Source organism: Struthio camelus, chromosome 15 (assembly GCF_040807025.1).
Source record: "Struthio camelus isolate bStrCam1 chromosome 15, bStrCam1.hap1, whole genome shotgun sequence".
NCBI lineage: Eukaryota > Metazoa > Chordata > Aves > Struthioniformes > Struthionidae > Struthio > Struthio camelus.
The window spans coordinates 3,947,383-3,968,462 of NC_090956.1; the positions used below are offsets into that span (position 1 = coordinate 3,947,383).

At 57.8% G+C, this 21,080-nt stretch overlaps 1 protein-coding gene and 1 long non-coding RNA gene across 9 annotated transcripts in view; both read left to right on the plus strand.

Annotated features, from left to right (window-relative positions):
- Positions 1-21,080, plus strand: part of PEMT (phosphatidylethanolamine N-methyltransferase) — a 39,799-nt gene that overhangs the window by 10,750 nt on the left and 7,969 nt on the right. For all 8 annotated transcript variants that reach the window (XM_068909214.1, XM_068909213.1, XM_068909210.1 and 5 more), the window contains 2 exons: positions 12,027-12,142; positions 18,788-18,933. In XM_068909214.1, the coding sequence (XP_068765315.1) occupies positions 12,027-12,142; positions 18,788-18,933 (262 nt within the window). The remainder of the gene's footprint in view (positions 1-12,026; positions 12,143-18,787; positions 18,934-21,080) is intronic.
- LOC138061125 (uncharacterized) lies at positions 67-7,795 on the plus strand. The gene is made up of 2 exons (XR_011134772.1): positions 67-717; positions 6,207-7,795. It is a non-coding gene; the product is annotated as an uncharacterized lncRNA (long non-coding RNA).

Consider the following 21,080-nt stretch of genomic DNA (forward strand, 5'->3'; position numbering starts at 1 on the left):
CACTCGTAATTTGTGTAGGCACAGTCATTTTTGGTGTGATCCTTTTTGTACTTTTTGGAAGAAAAGCAGACCGTGAGCAGCTAATACCCTTGAGTGGGTGAAATGGAGATAGGTTTTAGCAATTTTCTCTGCGATCTGCTTTGGGGGAGAGCCTGGCCGTCAGGGTTCGCCCAACACCTTCCTCGCCTCCTTTGTTCGGTGGGAGGGTTGCTCATTATCTGGTTTGTGCTTCTCTCACAAAAGAAGCTGTAATTGTACCAGCTCCCTGCCATAAAAGCACAAAAGACATTTTGAGGGAAGGAAAAAGTCAGTGCAGCTCTGATGACCCTTTAGAGTACTCCTTCTGCTATTTTTCTCCCCACCTGCCCTTTCTCCAGGGCCGGGATCTCCTGCCTGGCGCTAATGTGTGCTGCGGTCGGCCCCTTCCCCAGCACCGTCTGTGCCTGGGGCACGTGGCTCTCATGGGTCTCACCCGTGGTGACTTTATTCACAGCCTACAAGATCCTCCTGCCAAGCCAAACATGAGGAAAATAGTTCTCCCCTCTTCCAGGAGCAGATACCTCTCCAAGGGTCTTTTCTGAGGTGTTCCCTGCAAACAGGCAGCGGGTCGATCCTCCTCCAGGAGCATGGAGGAACCATCCTCGTCCTCCTCACCTGCGGACAGGCAAGGCCGGACCCCTTCCCTGTTGGCAGTAGCATGGGACAAGGAGCCATTCGGTATGTTAGTGTGACTGCCTCTGCCTTGAGCCTCTCCTTTGCTGTAGAAGACCGCTTTGGGGGAGACAAAGTTGAGCTTCTTCCTCGTCAGTGCTGCTGGGTGGGAGTCTTTGTCCTTTTTTGTCTTTTTTTTTTTTTTTGTGTGTGTGTGGAAGATTCTTGCTTAAGCAGGAGGGACCCAAAAGCCACCCAGATCATTGCAATGTGCGCTGACCATGTCAGGCATAAAGAGATGTGTTGTTCCACCTCCCACGGCCGAGGCGAGCGCAGCTACAACGTACATCCGTAACCGGAGAGGAGCCCTGGTATTCAGACCAGATCGCATCACCTTGGGGCAAGCATGGCTGTTCATACTAAGAAACACAGATAACATATAATATTTTTAACTGCGAAGCATTCCTATTGAGAACCCTTTCCTGTTTATTTTTATCAGGACATTGTTTTAATGACTGCAGAGTTACTCATTCGATTCCCAAGGCTGGAGGCAGAACTGAGTTAGTCTCATTGCAAAACTTTTGTCTTGCAATCATTTTCCCGAAATCATTTTCCAGAGTCGGATGCGCTCGGACGCCGCAGCGAGTGCGTTGCCTGACCAGTGACTGGAGCTCGTCGCTTTGCTGCCTGCAGCCGGCAGCAGTAGCAGGCCGGCAGCATCGGTCCCCGTGCAGATGCCGCAGGCTCGTTGCGAGCGTCCTCGATGGCAATGCGTGGGGTCCGCAGCGTGCGCGCGGGGCTCGCTGAGCCCGGCACGGCTCCAAAGCCCCGGCAGTCTCCAGGCTCTGCCATGCTCCGCTATAGTGAACACCTCTTCATGCTCCTCCGGTGAAAATGAGTGGAGTGAAGGACCGTAAACGGGCTTGGGCATGTGCACGGAGCTTGCACGCGCTTCCCTTCGCATTGAACTTTCGGGCTTCGGAGGGGGCAGGAGCTCCCTCGCACTCGGGTCACCCGTCTGGGAGACGACTAGTTACTTGCTTGACTTCTGGGTTATGTTTCTTGCACTGAACAAACAAATAAGGGCACATTGTTACACCTGGCACCTCCCATAAACATCCCCAGAAACCCCTTTTTTAACACCAACAAGCCCCAAGGGGTTTGACTACTGTATTTAACCCTTCAGACTCTTATTGCTGGTTTTATTTTGCTTTGCACGTTGGTCTGGTTGGCAGCTTCGCACGCCCACTCGGGCTTAGACTGATCTTGGCAGCCCAGTAGAAGTATGAAGCGCTGGCTAAAAGATTAAATGCCCGCAGTTATTGCTACATCCCCTTCCCAAAGAAGCGCAACAAGACTTCCCTGAGCCAGCGTCCCGCTTGTTGTGCCGCCGGGTTTGAACATCTCATCCCCGAGGCCGGGAGAACAGGGCGCGCGACTCCCCGTCTTACATAAAGATCACATTGTCCCTCGCTATTGTTGGCCGCTCGGACGACAGCAGCATCATAAACATTCGTGTCCTCGGCTCCGTGGGAAATGTTCCCAAGGGTAGGTTAACACGGAACATGCAACACGATAGCTTGAACTTCAGCTGAACATCAAGAAAGGCAGCGGCCCTCGAGCCGAATTCTGCGCTCCGCCAATGCGACGAGTGCCTCTTTTCCAGCGAACTCTCACTACTTTGTGAAGGGGTGTTAGGTTTCCACTGCATTTTGTGTTCTGCAAGGCGTATTTATTTTTTTCTCACCCTCCCGGCCCTCCCCTCCCCGTCAGAGCCTTTGGGAGAGCGAAGAGCAAGTACACGCTGTCCAGAAGGACGGGTGTGTTAGGAGTCCCCGCCGGCGGGCTTATTGCACGGAGTTAAACCCTAATTTCACAAAAGGGCGGCAAGAGAGCGGCTGCGGCTCTGGGAGAAGCAGACCCATTTTTGTGCGCTGTTTGCGAATGCCCCGAGAGGTTGTGGCCCAAGACTGCAGGTCTTGGTCATTCGGATGTTACAGCCAATGAGGTAATTTTTGTGCTTCTTCCCATTAAGCACAAAAATTACCAAGAGGTTTGCAATTAAACCGCTCGTGTTTCCTCCCGCTGTGCTGTCCCTCGTCCCTGCACTTGTTGTCTTTTTGTTTTTAGGCAGGGCTTTAAAATGTTCCTAATCATCTTCCATTTCACCTTTTGGCAACCCCGCTGCAAAATGTGCCCGCGCGACACCCGTCATTGTTTCTCCCTGAATTAATTGTTGCGTGTAATTGCGACCTGCTGCCGGACGCTGTCTTGCTATATTAAAAAGAAGGATGCTAATGAAGAACATTGGGTACCGTATTACAGGAGAGCAAGGCTCGACTCGCTGGGACGCGTACTTGGCGTACTATTATTGCCAGCCAGGGTAGAAATGGTGTTTCTGTCTCTCGTCAGTCGCTGGCTAATGATAGTAATTTTTACTTGCTGAGAAACTCGGGATATAATGGACTTCATTAACGGATACATGAGATGCTACCAGACCTGCATTAGAGGCAGAGAGGAAGAAAACAACCCCTGCGTGGAGACAATTTTATTATTTATTTGTAGCAATAGGAGTGATCCTGAATTAGTATCGGATTCGGCTGTGTGGCTAATGAGCTGGGCAGAGCTGGAATCCAAGCAAACTTGTTAAGGAAAACAAACTGCAAAGATGATGCCCGACTCTGAAAGCCTGCTCATGCAGCCGAAGATCCCAGGTGGCACTGGGCTGGTTCGGCTGTTTTTCCTTCCTTTGCGTGGGGCCACGTGGTCGTGTGCCGGCGTGTTTGCGCATTGAGATGCTTGTGCAAGCCCCAGCCTTCCTCCCGGCCCCTTCGCTCTCCCCAGCTCCCGTTACTTTGGTGCACTGGAAGAGCTGGAACATCTGATTTAATCTTTAAGGCCACAGAGCCAAAGTATTTCCACTCCCACGTGCCACATCTGCTTTAAGAATTGCCCCACGTGAAATATGGGAGCGACCAGCCCCAATTTCCGGATGAGCGCAGAGTGGGTCCTCGCCGGTCCAGCCTGCCGGGGATGCGGCGGCAGAGCTGGTGCGGCGAGAGCCCCGTGTTTCAGAGCCGCAACTAAAATACGGGTCATGAGGGAGAGCAAAAGGCCACCCGAGCTGGCCGACATCTCCCGTGTAGCGTTACAACAATCTCTTTCCAATGGATCGGAGGCATCGAGAAACGTGAGAGTCTTCAGATCACCTCAATCCCCTTCTACCTGGAACCAGGGAAGACTTATCTCACCCCAGCAAGAAGTTATTTTTTTATGTAGGATGCGTTTGCTGAGGACTGTCCATTTTCACTCCAGCTAAAATAACTGGTTTTTATCAGCCTGGTCTTATTTGCAGCTGTGTTAGTGATTTCGAGTGCAGGTTCGCAGCGGTAATTGGAAAGCTTTGAAAAGCAGGCTGGATGCTTTGTACCAAAGATAGAAAGCTTTGTCCCTGCCTTTAAAACCGAACCCAAGATGCTGAAGCCTGCGGTGAATTCAGAAGGACTTGACCTCAGTGCTGTAAATCAGCTGTCAGAAGCAGGGCCTGATTTGGAAATAACGCAACAGAGTGGAGGCGATAAAATAGAAGGGAAGTCTTTAAAAAAGAGCCACATTCCCTGTCTGGTAACGTGGCATTTGTACCAAATGCTTGCTGACAGTGTGGCGCAGCAAAGAGCCTGTCTTTATATATCGATGCCAGTTCAAACATCGTCAGTGCTATTGTTGGATCGCTTTGTTTGAAAATGGGTCTTCTGGGTAGACGGCCTGTTTCAGGACAGCACGCGCGCGCGTGTAACATGTCAGGACCTCTCCCCAGCTTTGCTTCTTCCGTGTTTGCATGAATATGAGCACGAGGCGGGGAGAAAAAAAGCAAATTCAGGATGAGACGTGGGCAGAATATCTAAAGCGCTTGACCGTCCGACACGCTTTTGATTGCTTCCAGTTGATTGGAGAAGGTGCCTGCTGCAAGGACTGCATGAGCAAAATCAGACTTGCTTTGATCAGGGAAATGCTTTGAGCTTCAAGAAACCTGTGAAGATATGCGATTTGGGCGTTTCCGTCTTGGTTCGGTTGGAAGTACGTGCAACGGGGAGCAGACTGTGGGCCAAGTCATCTGAACGTGGGAGATGAGAGAAGGAAACCGTCCAGGATCCCACAAGTGTTTCACTGTCCAGCAACAGAAAAGCTCTTCTGGCAGCAACTGGCAACTCTTGGCTCCAGAATAACCCCCAAATACTCAGGCAGTCACAGTCTATGCCTTTCCCCGCTCTGTTAGGAAATTATATTATTAGATTATAGGCTCAGAGCTGGGCTGGAGGGCCGCGAGCTGGCAGGGACGTCCCCAGCAATGCCTTCCACATCCCGTGCTGAGCTCTGGAGAAGTCATTAGGTCTCCCAATGCTTTTTCCATAGCTTTTGTTGGCCAGGAAGGTCTGTTACAACCATCCAAGCTGATCTCGTGGCTGGAGCGCATCGCCCTGCTACTTCTTAGTCTAGGGGAGGCAGGCGCAGGTAGCCCACTAGGAAAATTAATTAATGTGGCTCGTTCCGGGTTACTCGAAATCACCTACCTTCAGCTTCCAGCTCTTCTGACGTAAATCATGAGCTCCCTGCCGCGAGGAGAAACTGTTCGCGTTTTGTGTTGGAAATTGCTAGCAAATACGAGCCCATATTCCATGTCGGATTTGTTTTTATTGAAGAGGAAAGGATCTGGCTCATGGAACATTTACGGACCCCGACTGCCTTGGTGTACTTTGAGCGGGGGCCTGTTTTTATTGCAGCCGGCTAATGAGATGGTGCTTGGACAAATCACGTAAACACTATTAGAGAAATGAAATTTATTATCTAGCTGTTTATCATGAGTGGATTCGAGGTAAAGGCTCGTGCAGAAGTAATCTCAAGGGTCTGCTTTGAGGTAAAGCGTACCTAGTCCTTACGAAACCCTGATCTGGTTACTTGCTTTGCTTTGCTTCCCCAGCTCGAGGCCGTCAGCTGGGGTGACCTGTGCCGGTTCAGTGCAGTTACTCTCCCTGGCAATGGATGCAGGGCTTTTTTTTTTTTTTTTTTTTTTAAAAAAAAAGGCAAAATTCCTGCGTGGTTTAGGCAGGCTGCAGTTTCTGTAATACTCATCCTTCCACTTTTCAGTAAGCGGAGTCACTTTAGTCTTCTCCCCGTGGCGAAGCCCTCGGATGGGCTCCCGCTGACCCGCCTCGCCTGCCACGTGCCCTTCTTCGGCGCAGAGTCGCTAGAAGCAGCACTCCAGCTTTAACTCCTTCCTCTTCGATCTCTCCTTTCGGCGACGGGCTGCGTCGCGCGGGCTCCTTCCAGCGCCGTGGCCCCGCTGCAGACCCGGCGGCGCTGAGCAGAGCCCGCTGCGGCGGCAGGAGGGCGGGCGCGGGGCCGGGGGGGCCCGGCGCCTGCCGAGACGGCGAGGCCGCAGGTCTTCGTGGGCAGGGGGAAAACGTGGTTTTGGAGAGAAGCCCCCGCTGTGCTTTTTGCTTCTTTCTCCATGTCTCTGTTCTTGTTTCTTTTTGTTTGCTTTTTTTTTTGTGCAGACTTTTGTGCTTCACCGACCTTCTGCTCCACCAAGATAGCGCGCGAATCTGCGGTTTTGTCCTCTGCGAAACTGTTTTGCGCCCGCGCGCGCCGCGTGCCCGTTGGCAGCCCTGCCGCCCTGTCCTTTGCCTGGGACGAGGAACAAAAGCTCCGCGTCCAGAGCCCGTGAAAGGCAGCGGAGAAGTCTCCCTGGGGTTGAAATTATGCCTTCCTTTGGAAACTCCCAAAGCCGTTTGCGGATATGACCAAGTTCAGCCTCTGCGCTCACCCGACGCTTGCTGGCAGCTGTTACTTGCATTGCGCGGATGGGGAAAAAGTGAAAAAAATTAACCGGCGTAGCCTTCTGGGGCGACAGAAGCGCCCCGCTCTCGGCACGCGGGTCAGAGCCCGGGCTGTCGGGACGGGGGCGCCGGGAGCCCCCGACGGCTGTCCCCGCGCTGGCTCTCGACCCAGGGGCGCAGGCGGGTTCCCGCAGCCGCAGCGTCCGGCCCCGGCACGGCCGCAGCCCCTCTCCGGAGGTGGCCGGCTCCTCGGGAGCCCCGGCGGGCTTCGGCGCGCACCCACCCGGCGCCTGCACGGTTTCTCTGCGGTCGCTTTCCGCCCCGGCTGTGCATCCTTCGGCCTCGGGCTCGCGGCGGGTCTGCGCCCGGCCGCGCGTCCCGCCGCCCTGTCTTCTGCGCTCGCGGCGGCCGCGCTGCTGCGACCGGTCGCCTCCGCCGCAGGCGCTGGGCAAGCCGCGCGGGCAGAGTGGCTGCTGCGTCGGCTCAGCCGTCGCTGGCGCGAAGCCGTTAGCGCGGCGCGGGTCTCGTCTCATCTCCCTGCAGCGTGTTAATTGTGCAGACTGGAAGCTGATGGAAGTTGGCCGAGCTTTAACCATTCCCTAAAAAGCTTTCGTGCTCCGTTCCCGTCTCAGGCCTTGCTCTAATTGAGTGCCCGTGCATTGAGAAGCCTTCAGAGAAATAGCACGGTCTCCGGATCGGATAGTCCAGAGCCGCGGCTGCTTCCCTCGGCGCGGGCGGGAAGCAATTAAATACAGCCGAGGCCAGCGCAGGCACGAGCAGCGGCGGGAGGAGCGCAGCTGAGAACTGATGGCTCGTAGCACGTAAGAGGCGGTGGACGGGAGGATGCATGAGGGACCGCTCCGTTAAAAGCCGTAAGAGGGGCGACATCCTTTGCCCCGTGTTAGCCCCAGCCGATGCGCCCGTGCGAAAGTAGGAGGGATCAGGCCTCGCGGGGCTCGAGCCCCGCCGGCGTCCTTCGGGCGTCGGGTCGGGCGCGAGGGAGCCGCGGCTGCCCTCCAGGACCCTCGCGCGGGCCGGCCGCTCGCCGCGTGGCAAACGTGACCGAGGGGAGGTGACGGCTAATTGCCGCAGCGAGGCGAGCACAGTTTAAGCAGCTAATTAATTCCTCCTAATCAGCCCTCGATCTGCTGAAAACTGCATGGCATTATCTCCTGTGCTGCAACACCTTGATAATTCCTGCCTGAACGGCCTTCGCCGAGAACATATTTAAATAAACTCAATAGAGATTTCAGACAGATAGCAACTATAATTACCAGCTTGTACAAATTAAACCGTGGTTTGTTCTGTTCTTTTTCTCCTGCTTTCGCTGCCCAGAGCTCCTGCTAATCATGTTCCTGCTGCCAGCGGCACGCCGGTCCCCGGGGCGCTTCTGCACATGCCTTCGGAAAGCCCGTGCCGGCCGCCGGGGCCGGCGAGCTGCGGGAGCAGCCCCGTGCTCCGGCTTCCTGCATCCACGCTGGGCAACGATGCGTTTGGAAAGGGAGAAATCAGCCTTGCGGTCTAAAATACCACGTGCGGGAGATGGCAGGGTGCTCCTCAGGCTCGTCCCTGCGCGGTTGCACCTGCCCGTGTCTCCCGAGCCGGGAAGTCTCCTAGAAAAGCAGAGCTTTTCCCACCGGGAGCGCATGAGCGCTCGGACGTTTGTCTCGAGCGGCCGCAGCAGCCCCGGTCGGCGCTCGAGCTTGGCCGGCGCCGCGGGCTCTGCCCTGCGGGGCTGCAGCGATAAACCATCTCGCCTGAGTGCAGCCGGGCTCCGGCGCGCTCCGCTCGCCGGGTCAGGCGCGCGGCTCGTCTCCTGCCGGAAACGATGGCTCCTTTGGCGTTTGGCAAAGGTCAGCGAGACCGGGCGCTCCTCGGACTGCAGCGAATGTGCATTTACGTTGCAGCCCGCTCTATTATTTTTGCTCAGCGCTGTCTCTCCTTTCCGGCTCTCAGCATAACTCCCCTAAGTGCCTCGGTGAGAGCTGGGCACTCAGGCATATCTATTTCCTCCCTGTCTTTTAGATAAATGTAATAGCTTGGAGCAAGGTCATGTTCTGGCACCCGAGCGGGGACAGGCGGAGAAGAATGTCATTCTGCTTTAACAAGGGATTCTAGGAAACTGAGGAGAAAAAAATGGCTTTTTCCTAGCAGATGCTGTGCCTCTGGTGCCCACAGGTGACACAGGGGTAACGTCGCGTTTGCTACTCTTCCCCCGGGTTAAGCGCTCGCCAGGGCGCTGCCGCCTCTGGGGCGAGCCGGAGGTGAAAATGGAACCGCGCAAAATAGAACAAAGTCTCGGTTTCGGAGCGGGGCTTGAGCAAATTAAAATGTAGCATATTTACAAGCCAGCTTCCTCGCATGGCGGGCAAAGGAAAAAAAAAAAATCAATTTCCCTGAAACAAATACTAAATATTAATGAGGGGATATTGTCTGCCACGCATGCAGAAAGCCGTGAAGAGCATTTCCCGTTGATCAGCCGCGGAGACAAGTTTGTGCGATGACATTGCTTTCCGAAGGGGCATTTACGGCTCTTCTCGAGTCGGCTCGGGAAGGTTCGCGCTCCCCCGAAAGAAAAGAAAACACAAAGCATTTCCTTCTTCCTACCCGGTCGGCCGCGGCGGACGGGCGCTGCCGCTTTCGCTTTATTTGCCCGCTTGCCCCCGCGGCTGGGGAAACGGCTCGGTTCGGTTCGGAGAAAATGTTGCCGTATCGCGTCGGGAGCGAGACGCCCTGCCAGGCGCCGACCGCGGGACCCGGGCGCGCGGCCCGGCTTTGCAGCCGTGGGGCGACTGGTTTTAATAATGGGCACTGGGGGAAATGTTAAAAATATATACGTGTATATATGTATATCGTATCAGCCATCAGCAGGTTTGCTAAAGTGAAAGCACAGGCCTGGGAGTTTGGGGAAAGCAGGCTTCAATTTCTTTTATTGTGACCCTTGGGTAAGTCATGAAACTGCTTATTAGCTCGGTTTCCGGACGGGGAGGAAAGAAGGAAGGAAGGTGCTCCCTTGGCTCCCCCAGCGGGGCGGCAGCTCTGGACGAGGCTCTCCGGCCCCGCGGCAGCTGTGCCCACGCGTGCGTCACCGCGCCGGGGTCCTATTCGGGCAGCAGGGTCTGGCCAGCAGCATCTCTGCATCCTGCTGGCCGGCGGCATCTCCATGTCCCGCCGGCAGCATCTCCGCGTCCCGTCGGCGGCAGTGCGAGCCGGAGAGCTCACACGGCTGCTGTGTTTCACCGGCCCTTCCAAAGGATGCTGAAAGCATTTTGCATCCATCATGCAATAAATGAAAAAAACCACGTCGTCATTTTCTAAAAATACGAAGCCGGCTACTTGGCCGTAGGTCGAATGAGAGCTAATATTAGCCAGAAGTGCCTAAATTTAGAAAACCAGAACTGTGCCAGAGCTAATGAGTCGCCCAAGGACTAGAATCAGAACCGGAACAAATTAATTGTTCTGACGCTCCGGCAGCAGCGCGGGGGCTGCGGCGGGCCCCCCCCGTCGGGTCCGTGCGCCACGGCTCGCGGCGCTGAGCCCCGCTCCCGTCCGAAGGCTGCGATGGCTCAGTAAAAGCCGGCGTTGCAGCCCGCGGCCGGGGAGCTGGCGGCAACGTGATGCAGCGTGAGCTCGGGTGCACCAGGAGCGAGAGCGCCGCTGCCCCGGAGGCCGCGGACGGCGTCCCCCTCCCCTCCGCCGGGTTTTGCAGGCTCTCCGCCAAGACGTGCGTTTCTGCAAGGGGCTGCGATTAGGAGGCCACCGCCACGGCCTCCGGCTGGGCTCGAGGCGTGCGGGCGCCCCTCTGATCCGGCAGCCGTGCGTCCTGCCCCCGGCTGCGAGGCTTTGCGCCGCGCTCCCGCTGCGCTCCCTAATTCCAGGGAATTAGGAAATTTGTATGAATAAGTGGCATGTGGCTACGTTTTCCCCCCGCTGTGATCAGTCACCTGTATGGTCGCTCCTTTTGCTTTCCAAAGGTGGTAACTCACCCTATAGTTCTTTTTCCACTCTCGCGGCGCTCAAATAGCAGCTCCCATTTTAGCAGCAGCGTGACGCACAATGTTTTAAATTCAATTTAGAATACAAACCATTTATACCAGCCAGGAAAAGGCAACGAAGCAGCGCTCTCTGTCATGAGTGGATTTGTAATTTCAGAGCAATCATTGCATAACTAATTGAATCAGCCCTCGGCATGTGAAATCAGTGCCCTGCTTATCGGCGGTTTGCATCGCTTTCCTCTCCTGGCGCCAGCAGTGCTTTGCTTTTGCATCAGCCTGGGAAGAGAGCGGTACCCGCAAAGTCGCCTTTCCCTGCTCGCTGTTTAAGTAGAGCTAACAAATTGCCAAACGCATTCAGGGTGGATGAATAGGGGGATTGTGAACGCACACGAAAAGCTGCCCCGGCTCCGTGCGAGGGAGCGAAGTGCATTCGAAGCTAATGAAGTGCCAGCTGAGTCTGAGCTGGGAATTTGTGCCGAGATGCTCTGCTGCCTCCCTCCTCCCACCCCATTGCCTGGCTGTGCTGCACACCTGCTCCGCTCCAATTTGGGGCCTAATCAGAGCATGTGGAGGCACCTGGAAATGGAGCCTGGAAGAGGAGATAAATATAGCTGCAGGGCCCTGGGAGGGGGAGAAGCACACTGGTTTTAAGGGGTTTGGTCAGCTTGGGAGTGAGGGTCTTGCATTCAGTGACTTGGGTTGGTCCAGGCTGGTGGTTTTTGGGAATAGCTCCAGCTGCCTGCCTGCAGCATCGTCCCAGGCTGAGAGGAGTCCCTCTTCGGGCAGGGGTCCATCGGCTTCTGCGTCCCTGCAAGCCCTCTTCTGCGCCGTGACCCTGAGCTGGAACTTGCAGCCAGAGGAAGGTGCCCGGGAACGGATGGTGGTGCCTGCTCCGCGGAGGCGCCCTGCGTGTCTCCAGGGCTGCGGCGCGTAGAGGCAGCCCCGCAGAGGCGGGCGAGGTGCCGACGTCCCCTTAACGGCTAAAATTGCTGAGCGCTAGCCAAGGCCGGCTAGCTCAGCGTGCGCGAGCTGGAGCGGTTCTCCGTGCCGAGCCGGGAGCCCGGAGCAGCACTCGGGAGCCGCGCTGGAAGCGGGCAGGGATGGGTGGCCCCTGCCAGCGGTGATGCCCACAGCTGGATGTAGAAGAGGACATCTGTCCGCAGCCTCCACGTCCCTGCTCCCATGTCAAAGCACTGCACTGAAGCCCAGAAAATCAGACCTGAGTGTCCCCATCGTCCATCCCCACCCTGGGATGAGTTTTCCTCCCTCCTCCCGGGGGAGCAGCCCCGGCCTCCCTTGCAGCTGGGGCACTGGGTCAGCCTTAGCAATGCTTTAAGCCTGGTTGGATGCATGTTGCCCAAACCAGATGTTCCCCAATTCCTATGTGCAGGGGTTTTGCCTCGAGCCGTGTCACGTCCGTGGCCGCTGCTCCTTTCTGAGCGCATCTTGCGCGAAGGCCGTGCGGCCGGCCGGGCTCGCGCTCCGCGGGCAGCAGCGTCCCAGCGCCTCCACCCACCGCTTTGCTTTTCTGTTGTCTCCTCAGGTAGCCAGATGGGAGCACAAAACGCGAGCGCTCAGCCGAGCCTTTGGCTCGCCGCATACTGCCTGCTACTGCCTGGGCACGGTTATCCTGCTGCTGAACTGCGTGCGGAGCCATTGGTAAGGAGCTAATTCTGCCGCTGTGTGTTACTGCAAAGAACGGCTGCGTGCGATGCTCCTGGCAAGGCGGGAGATGCGGCAGGGAGAGCAAACTCTGTGCCAGCAGCCGTTCAGTGCCGCAGCTTCTCTTGCTCTGGTCCCGGGAGGCTATTCCCCTGCCCTGCTTGCAGCGCAGCTGATTGATAGGAAGGCTGTTTGCATGGGAGGGATCGTATGTAACGGCAGAATTTTTTCTAATTCTCTCATAAAAATTCGAAAAATAGTTAAGCCTGTTTTTAAGAAGCCGCAGGGTTTCCTGCGTAGAAGAGCAGGGATTATCTGTACGCTTGGCAAGCAGTCTTTTTAAACTCTTATCTGCGATCTGTTTAAATACTACCTGTGCTAGCTCAGTAGCAGCGTCTGACTGATGCACCGTATGCCCTGGGAATACGTCCTTTGACGTTCTGAGTGCAGCGAAGAGGTTTACTGCAGATTTCCTCAATGCCAGCAATCTGTCTGCTGTCTGATAGGGTTTTATCTTCAACGCTGTATAGCAGAGGCAGACTCTGAGCAAATTCCCAGATTCAGTTATGCCAGGGTCAGAGCTAATGGGTTGTTTAGTGCTCTGGGTAATTCCCCAGGCACAGAGATCTCAGGTTGGAATTTGCCCGTGTATTTTAGAGCTTTGCCCTCCCAGAAGTGACACCGAGACCTGCCCTCACCCCTCTGCGTTTGCCACAGCCGCTGCCTATCGCAGAGACTGTACGAAGGTTTGCAGCGAACGTGGCCGTAACTGAACGCGGGCGAGAGGGAGGGCACGTGCGCGTGCTGCTCGTGGCTCGGTGACACAGCGTGCTGCCGTTTCGCTGGGCAGCGGCTCAGCAGTTTATTGCACGCACGCGACAGGCGCTTGTGGACTGGGAAGCAATGCAAAGCCTTTTATCTGTTTTTTTAATTAAAACCGTAGCTGATGGAATGGCAGTCCCGGTTTCCAGGAATCCGGCTTGCTCCTGCCCGACCTCCCAGCACGGTGCATCACGCTTTCTCCCTGCAGGCTCCTCTGCCCTACCAGGGCGGCCATTGCCAGCTGCGCCCGTGTCATGAGTTTGTGAGTGCTCATTGCGTGAGCCCCGCTTGGGGGCAGCTCTGCCGTGGAGTCAGGGCCTGAAGCTGGCAGCAAGGTCAACCCAGAGGGCTGGGAAAGCCCCACCTGCCCCTTGGTTTTGGAGGAGAGGTCCCACAGAGGGGGCAGTTCGCCTGCAGCAGAGCAGAGGTGAGCCGCCCGCGCTTGCCAGCTCACCCAGATGGACCAAGGCCGTTTTGGGTGACTTGCAACGTAGAGCTTATTTTGCCTGGGTGTTTCAGCACGGCTGGGTTATTCCCTTGCCACTGAAGCTGGACCGAGTGATGGGAGGCTGTTTGAGCAAGGCAAGTCCTGAACTGAGACGGGAGGGATGGTTTCAGGATGCTCATTAAAGATGTCCATGCCCTGTAACACACCTGGGAAGCTCGATTTCCCGGTCGGCGTGGGCAGCAGCCCACGGCAGTCCCCCCCCACCGAGGCTGCCCGGGGCTCATTTGCCCCAACCTGGAGCAGTCGTGCCGTTCGGGAACGCTCAGTCCTGCCCCTCGCCCCGCCGCGGAGGCGTCGCAGAGGGGCTGGCGCGCGGTGGCCGGGTCGCCCAGCGCGGGCGCTGCCGTCTCCCTGGCCGCCGACGTCGGGACAAGACGCGGCAGAGCTCGCGCTCGCTCTTCCGCTTTTCTCCCTTGTTGTATTTCCTGAGTGGCTTGTGCCTGAGCGCGCTGCTGGAAGCGAGCCCGCCGCTCCTCGCCCCGCGGAGGCAAGCCAGCCGGCAAAGAGCAAGCTGTGCTCGCGCTTTAAATATGCCACCGGCTCTGGGTTGTTTGCGAGGTGCATGCTGGCTGGTGATAACAGGGGGAAAAAAGACCACCTCGGGGGGTCCTTCCACCCGCCGCCACCGCCATCCAGCCTTTCAAACTCCCCTCTGCACGCTTTGGGGCTTTTCGTGTGGGTGGCTCCATCGAGGAGCCCGCGGCAAGGCTCTTTTGTTTCTAAAAACCTGCTTCCTCGCTCTCTTTTTTTAACTGGTTTTTTGGAAGACTCCCAGCCGGGGGAGGAAGGGAGGAGGGAGCGAACAGAAACTCGGCGAACGGGCCGCCCCGCGGCGCCTGCCGTGGCCCCCTCCCCGGTTGGGTGCCACGGCGGCCGCCCGCAAGCCTTTTCCCAAACGCATGGCTTCGGGGAAAGCGAAAGGCTGCCTTGCGCTCGTTAGGCGATTAGAGGCTTCCCCGCTCTGAGCTTCGTTATCGGCCTTGGCTTCGTTTCTGAGAAGCAATCCAGAACGACCTGTGACCAGAGGGGACCTGCTCAGTCAACTGCATAAGACAAGCATCCTTAATTGCTCTGGTGCGATGATTGTCCTCGTTAGTCATGTTCTTCCCGCAAGAAGCGGGGAGCTCCTATCGCGGAGTCCCTTATCTGCCAAAACAAATCCTCAACTCTAGAACTACCTGAACTGCGTTTGCTACCCTGGAGGTTTACGACTCTTATCTCTGTGACATGGGACGTGACGACCTTAAATGTCCTCCAGGTCGGCAGCCAGTGTCGCGCTAGCCAAGCTGCTGCTAGCCTGGCCGGCAGCATCGCAGCGGCGCTGCGCTCCCCGTTGCAGCGCTCTTCTCGTTGCAAACCGCCCTTCTCCAAGCGGGCACGTACAGGCGTGGTTGGTCCGAGGCTTATGCACTTGCTATCTTCAAGGCATCGGAGCCTTTCCCTGAGCTGGAAAGCAACACGCACGTACTCCGTGCCCTTGCAGGGGAATTTTGCAGATGAACTTGCAGAACTGCATTTGCCTCTGCCGACCGCTGTTAAGTCGAGCGTGGGGCGAAGGGTGCAGGTCTGGCAGGAGCGGCAGCCGGCGGCTCCGCGGGCGGGCAGCCGTGCTGTGCCCGGAGCCTGCGGGCGCAGGGCCAGGTGGGCGCCGGGACCGTTGCCCTCCGGGACAGGCCCCCGGGGGGAGCAGCCCCTCGCGCCGGCCGGTCGCGGAAGGGAGCCAGGTCGGCAGCGAGGCGCGAAGCTGCCGACAGCTCCAAACCCGCCTAAATAACACGGCGACGGGCGCTGGCAGCAAAGCCCAGCCGTTACCGGCGAAAGAAGCTGTGAGGATGATGACGGGGACAGCAAGTGGTGCTATCAGCAGGACGGCTTTAAGGGTCTTTGTTGTTGTTTTAAATAAACAAGTTCTGTTGCAGCGCGCCGGTGACGGCGGTTGCTGCTGGGAGCTATCGGACGCTTTACCCCAGTTGCCTGCTTTGGCCAAGAGGAACAAAAAAAGCCCGAAACCAGGGCGAGACAGTCAGCACCCGCTGCCCGTGCCCCACTTCTGTCCCGCCGTGCTCGCCGGCCCTGCTTTCGGGGACGGGCAGAGGGAGCGGCGACCCGGTTTCCTCGCCGAGGTCTTTGTGCTCCTCGGCGGGGGAAAGCGGTTGCAAAACGCGGCATTCGCGGTTCCCCCCGGGAGGCTGAACACCTCCGCTGCCCCCTTAGCCGGGCAGATGAGAGCGTCGCCGGGTTGGCGGCGTGCTCCAGCGCCCGGCTTTTGGGGTTGGGGTTTGGGGTGCTGGTTTGACTGGTGGTTTTGCAGCGTTGCAATCGTCGCTCTCCGCTGGACTAAGGCGCCCGTTCGTGCAAACCCCGCCGCCTGCCCGCCGCCTCCAAGCGCCTTTGCTCTCTGTTAACCCCGCGCTCGTCCAGCTCTTGCAAACGCTTCCACCCGCGGGACGTCTCGGGCCCTGCCGTTTGTCGGGGTTTTTCCAGGTCGCGCGCGTTATTCCCACGACGCGGCGGTAAGCGCAGCGGGAGCCGAGGGCGAAACGGCGCCCGTGGCTTCGGCTCGCCGGCACAAAGCCCGCAGCAGCTGCGCTTGCGCCGTTCCCGTCCGCCGAAGGCGGAGGCCAACTTGCACCTTGCAGAGCGGGCGCGAGCCCCTCCGGCTGCGTTATCCGAGCGGGTCGGCGCGCGACCGTCCGCCCGGCTCCTCGCCGCGGCAGGCGCGCCGCTCCGGCACGCGATGCGTTTCCACCCGCTTGGACAAAGCGCGGTTTTACTTGGCGTCGTCGGCTGCGGAGCTGGGATGCTGCCGCGTAGCGCGTGCGGCAGAGCCGCTGCGAGGAGCGTGACTCAGGGGCGCGCGGTAAGAGACCGGCTTCGCGAGCGAGACGGCCAGCGCCTCGTCCTTGCCCCGTGCCGGCGAGGGTCTCCCGGCTGCCGCGGAGCGCTCGCAGATGCCGGAATAATTGGAGCCGCCGCCGACCCCGTGCTGCCTGCCGTGGCCTGGCATCGTAAACGCTTGAAAGCTTTATTTGCCGATTCTAAAAACTCGTGCGCACATCGTGTTTAATGCAAATGGAGAGCGTGTTTAGCAAGATACAGAACATTACTAGGGGGAGAGACGGTCCATTATCTCCGCACAGACGCCTCCCTCTCTAGCTGGAAGCCAAACAGCAGGGGACCGAGCAAGACGTGCTGATGAGGGTAACTGATGCAGGGCTGTCCAGCCATGGGGAGGAAGGATGGGATCGTCTGGAGCAGGGGAGGAGACTCTGCCAAAACAAACCGTGTCATGTGCTGCTTGCGAAACCTCCGAGCCGGGTTCGCAGTCATCCAGTTCCCGTTCTCAAAGCCACCTCTGTTCTCGTGCGCCGAGGCAGGTCGCTGGCACAAATCAGAGCAGCCTCGAGGATGCAAGATAACGTGAACTCTGCTCGAGCAGAGTGAAGAGCAGCCTCCGAGCGCTGGGCTCTGGCTGCACCTCTCTCTGCTTTGCCATCTCTTTGCCGGGGGCTGGGAACCAGACGGGCACCAGCTCGGTGCTGGTGTCCCTCGCCTGCCCCCCGGGAACCATCCCTGACTTTTTTCTGGTTGCGCTGAGACGCCTTCCCCGGGCTGGCACGCTGGGAAGAGGTCCCAGCCTAAGGCAGAATCAAACCCTTGGTGCTGCAAAGAGGCATTAGCGTCTCCATGTGCAGGAGCAAAGCCGCCCGGAGCATCCCCCGGGCGCTGCTGCGGCAGGGACGCAGGGTTGGGCTCCTGCGCAGGGCAGGCGCGCGTCATTTAAAAAGAAGCATCAGGGCAGCGATGCCAACGGTTGCGCAGCTGCTGCGAGCTGCGGCCAGGTCTGCGCGTTCGCCCCAGCGCTTAGGAATTGATTTTAAGCTAAGCCGCCGTCAGCCTGGCAAGGAGAGGGCGGCGTGCTGGGGGTTGGAGGACGGGTGGCCCTGGGCACGCGGGCCGTTGTGCAACCCGGGGCCGCGCCGTCGTTCCTCGGCACGTGCTCGGCTCCCAGGGAAAGGGAATTTCCCAGTTATTTCCAGCGTGGAGGCAAAGCGTAAATCAATGAGCTGCTGAATTTGTGCTCTCTCCCCAGCTCATTGCATTTATTCTCTGTTTTGTTTCCTTGCTCCAGCCCAAAGGGAAGGTGAAACGGCTTGCTCTGGGTGCCCAAAAAGCTCTCTAACGATAGAAAACACAGTAAGGACGAGCTCCAAGGAAAACAAAATTATCATCCCGGTCCCTAAACCATAAAATTTAAGTACAATTTTGGAATTGGCTCGGTGCTTGTAACTTGCCATCGAGCCTCCGAGGCGCACGCCTGCCGCGTGTCCGTGAGCCGGGCAGGCCGGACAGGACGCCCCACCGCGGCTCTCCTTGGGCGGCAAAGTCAATCGAGGGGTTTGCAGGACTTGGGGAGACGGACATCAAAAAAATGTACCCATCTCAGAAGCTGGCGCAGCAGAGAGCCAGAGGGACCGCGGGCCCTCTCCGCCCAGAAAAAGCTGTCCAGGTGCAGGAGAGCCGGCATCCTGCTTGAATTCCTGCCTCCAAGGCGTTCATTGAAGGAGCCTCCAAGTTTTCTGCCGTGCGTGGAGAAGCACTGCGTACGGTCCTGCAAGGCCGGTATCTCCTCTTGCTATTACAAACGGGCTTCGCTGCATCACTGCATCGTTGTCTCGGAGCAGCAGGAGCCGCTGCGCCAGCCGAGCCCTGCAAAGTGCAGCACCTTGGCAGGATCACGGCTCTTATGCTCGTGGACGAGGATTTGGAGGGTCATCCTGGAGGCCGGGGCAGAGAAGCTCGTGCTTGACAATCCCTGCGTCCCATGTTTCCCTTTCCCCGTTGCAGTCCTCCCCCTGGCTGCCAGCCTCCAGCCGTGAATCACTGCCGGGCACGTGGCTGACACGGGAACGCTGCAAAATGTTTCGGTGGGGAGGAACGGGGGAGGAAGCATGAGATAACCCAGCAGATCGCTGCCAGCCTTCAGGTCCCCATGCTCGCTGGGCTCCCCGAGCTCCCCGTCATAACAAAACCAAAAAGCCCCAAACAGTTTGGTCCCACGCTTGGGTGGGGTTGGTGTTTCCAGCACCGAGCAGGGGTTGCGAGTGGAAGTACCTGCAGCAGGCCAACCCCTGGCTGCTCGCGAGACTTTGCCTTCTTGCTTCTCCCTTCCGGACAGCGAGTAGGTGCGGATGAAAGAAGGGACCTGGTGGAGTGCCCTCCTCTCTCCAAGCTCCACACCTCCCAGGAGGAGGCAGGTGATGGTATTAACGAGTTGCTGCTATTAACAGCCCTCATTGTCTCTCCAACAGCTTCACAGAGGCCATGAAGAGCCAGCCGAAGCTGGAGGGCTTGGACTGCCGCTGGGCCTATTTCTTGGGCTTGGCCGTCCTGGCCGTCGGGACCTTGTTCGTCATCTCCAGCTTCTTGGCGCTGGGCTTCATCGGGACGTTCCTGGGTAAGTGCTGCCGTCACTGCCGGGATGTCCCCCGTCTGCTACCCCGGCAGCTCTGGCCGGCTCCTGGGGGAGCCCTGGCATCGAAGCACGGCTGTGCCCCTGGGCTCAGCCTCTCGCTCCAGATGTGGCCGTTTTTAGCAGGTGGGAGATGTGAGCCCCATCGCCAGCTCATTCGGTCAGGTAGTGAAGCTGTTCCGCTTGCCCTTGCCTGTAGTTTCTCTAAAAATGCCAGATCTTGACCAGAGACCTCATTTAATCCTGCTGGGGTCTTTTGGAAAGGCTAATCCAGAATGAAGGTAGGGCAGAGTCCTCCTGTGGGTATTTCCTCTGCCTCGTCTTCAGGGCGCTGTTAGATTTGGTCTTGGCTTCGTGCTACCAAGGCGTGATCGAACCCTGACGTCGCCTTGCGTGGAGATGGCAGCGCAGCGATTTTGCACAGCGAGTCCAACCACCTTAAGTGTCAAGCCTGCAATTTTAATAAGTCCCTGATTATCTCAGAGGTTCGAATGTCCCCCAGAAAAGGGAGCCGGTGAGCGGATCCAACAAGCCCCCTGTTGCCCCGCGGCACGATGTCTCCTGTTGCACCCTGCTGCAACGCCGGCGTCTCCGCAACGTGCGGAGCCAACCACGAGACTGAACTAACGCAACAGCATGCCTGTAATTTATAGTCTTATATATTATAGTTTGTAATGTAGTCTGGTTGTGAACCAGACCCCGACTGGGCTAAGCCCTGGGCGAGACAGTCCGCAGCCCAGCTGGCTCGGGGCGGGAGGGAGGCGCGTGGCCTCTGCTGCTCCGTGTTTGCGATGTCCCTGTGGGGACAGCGGCGCTGGCACAGTGGCAACACGGTGAGCAAAGCAGCGGTGCGCGCCCTCTGCGAGCCCGACCTCGCTCTGAGCCCCGGCCCGCTCGGCGCGCGTGCCAAGGCAGGATCTCGGTTGCTCTCGCCGCGGCAATAAACCTGACAGCCCTTGACGGATGCTTTTATCTGCCGCTTTATGGTGGAAAGCATTTTCCACTGTGCCTGCTTTCACATTTGGAGAGTAATTCTATTAGCGTTGTTGACTTTAAAAACATGCCGGTATGTGTGGAATTCATAAAAATAAAATTGAGACAGGAACAATAAATATCCAAGGAAAGGAGCAGCTCCCGCTAGCTGAAATAATCCCAGCCCTAGCTTTGACACTGCATTTAGACTGTGCTTTTGCAAGTGCTTTACAAACCAAATTCAATTAGCTCCTGCAGTGTCTCCAGGAAGAAGAGTGGGAGGTAATAAGCCTGCCTGGTTTTCAAGTGGAGTTGCAAAGAAACGGTTTGAGTTGGCCAAGATCCTGCAACCAGAAATAGAGCCCAGGGCTCCGGGGCGCGCGCTCTCGCCGCTCGCCTGTGCCGCCCTGCTCCCAGCCCCGTAGCATCTCACCAGCTTGCCCCAAAGCAACCTGGGTGCAGCCCGCGGGAGCCGGGGCGGCACCTCTCCTCCCGGAGAGCGGGCCATGCCGTGCGCCCAAGGAGGTGGCCGGGGTGGCCGGACCCAGGAGCACCCATGGGCGAGAACTGATCGAACGTTCCCGAGGTTTAGCCAGGTCTGGGATTGTTTACGTAAAGTGTGATTCATCCGAGCAGAAGGAGCCGCTGGACTTGAATTGCCAGTGAAAAGCAAACAGGTGAGTCAGGTTCAGGGCGAGCGGGGAGCGTGGCTCCGTCCCCGTCCGTTCTGCGCAGCCCAAGAGCCTCGCGCGGGTCAGCCGGCAGCCAGCCCTGGTCTCGCTGCCAGCCTGGGCAGGACGGCGGCCGGGGAGCGCTGACTCCCTGAACATCTGCGCGCTGAGCCGTGCCCCAGCTGGGACCGGGCAGAGCTGCTGGTTTTGGCCCGATGGCCGTTTTACGCAAGCCCCCACAAATCCAAGTTACCAAAATCTTCATGGAGATAGTGTTCGGCATGGTTTCTTGATGGTTTCTTGCCCAGCCGCGGGGAAGACGCGGGGTCTGCGGGTCCCAGAGGCTCTCGCGCAGGGTGCTCTCCTGCTTGGGACGCAGCTGGCACCCATAGTTGCATGTGTGATTCGACATCTTGAAGGTGTGGGAGAAGCAGGGTGCCCCAGAGGGGACAGGACTTCCGACTCCACATAGCGAAGGGCTGTGTTTCA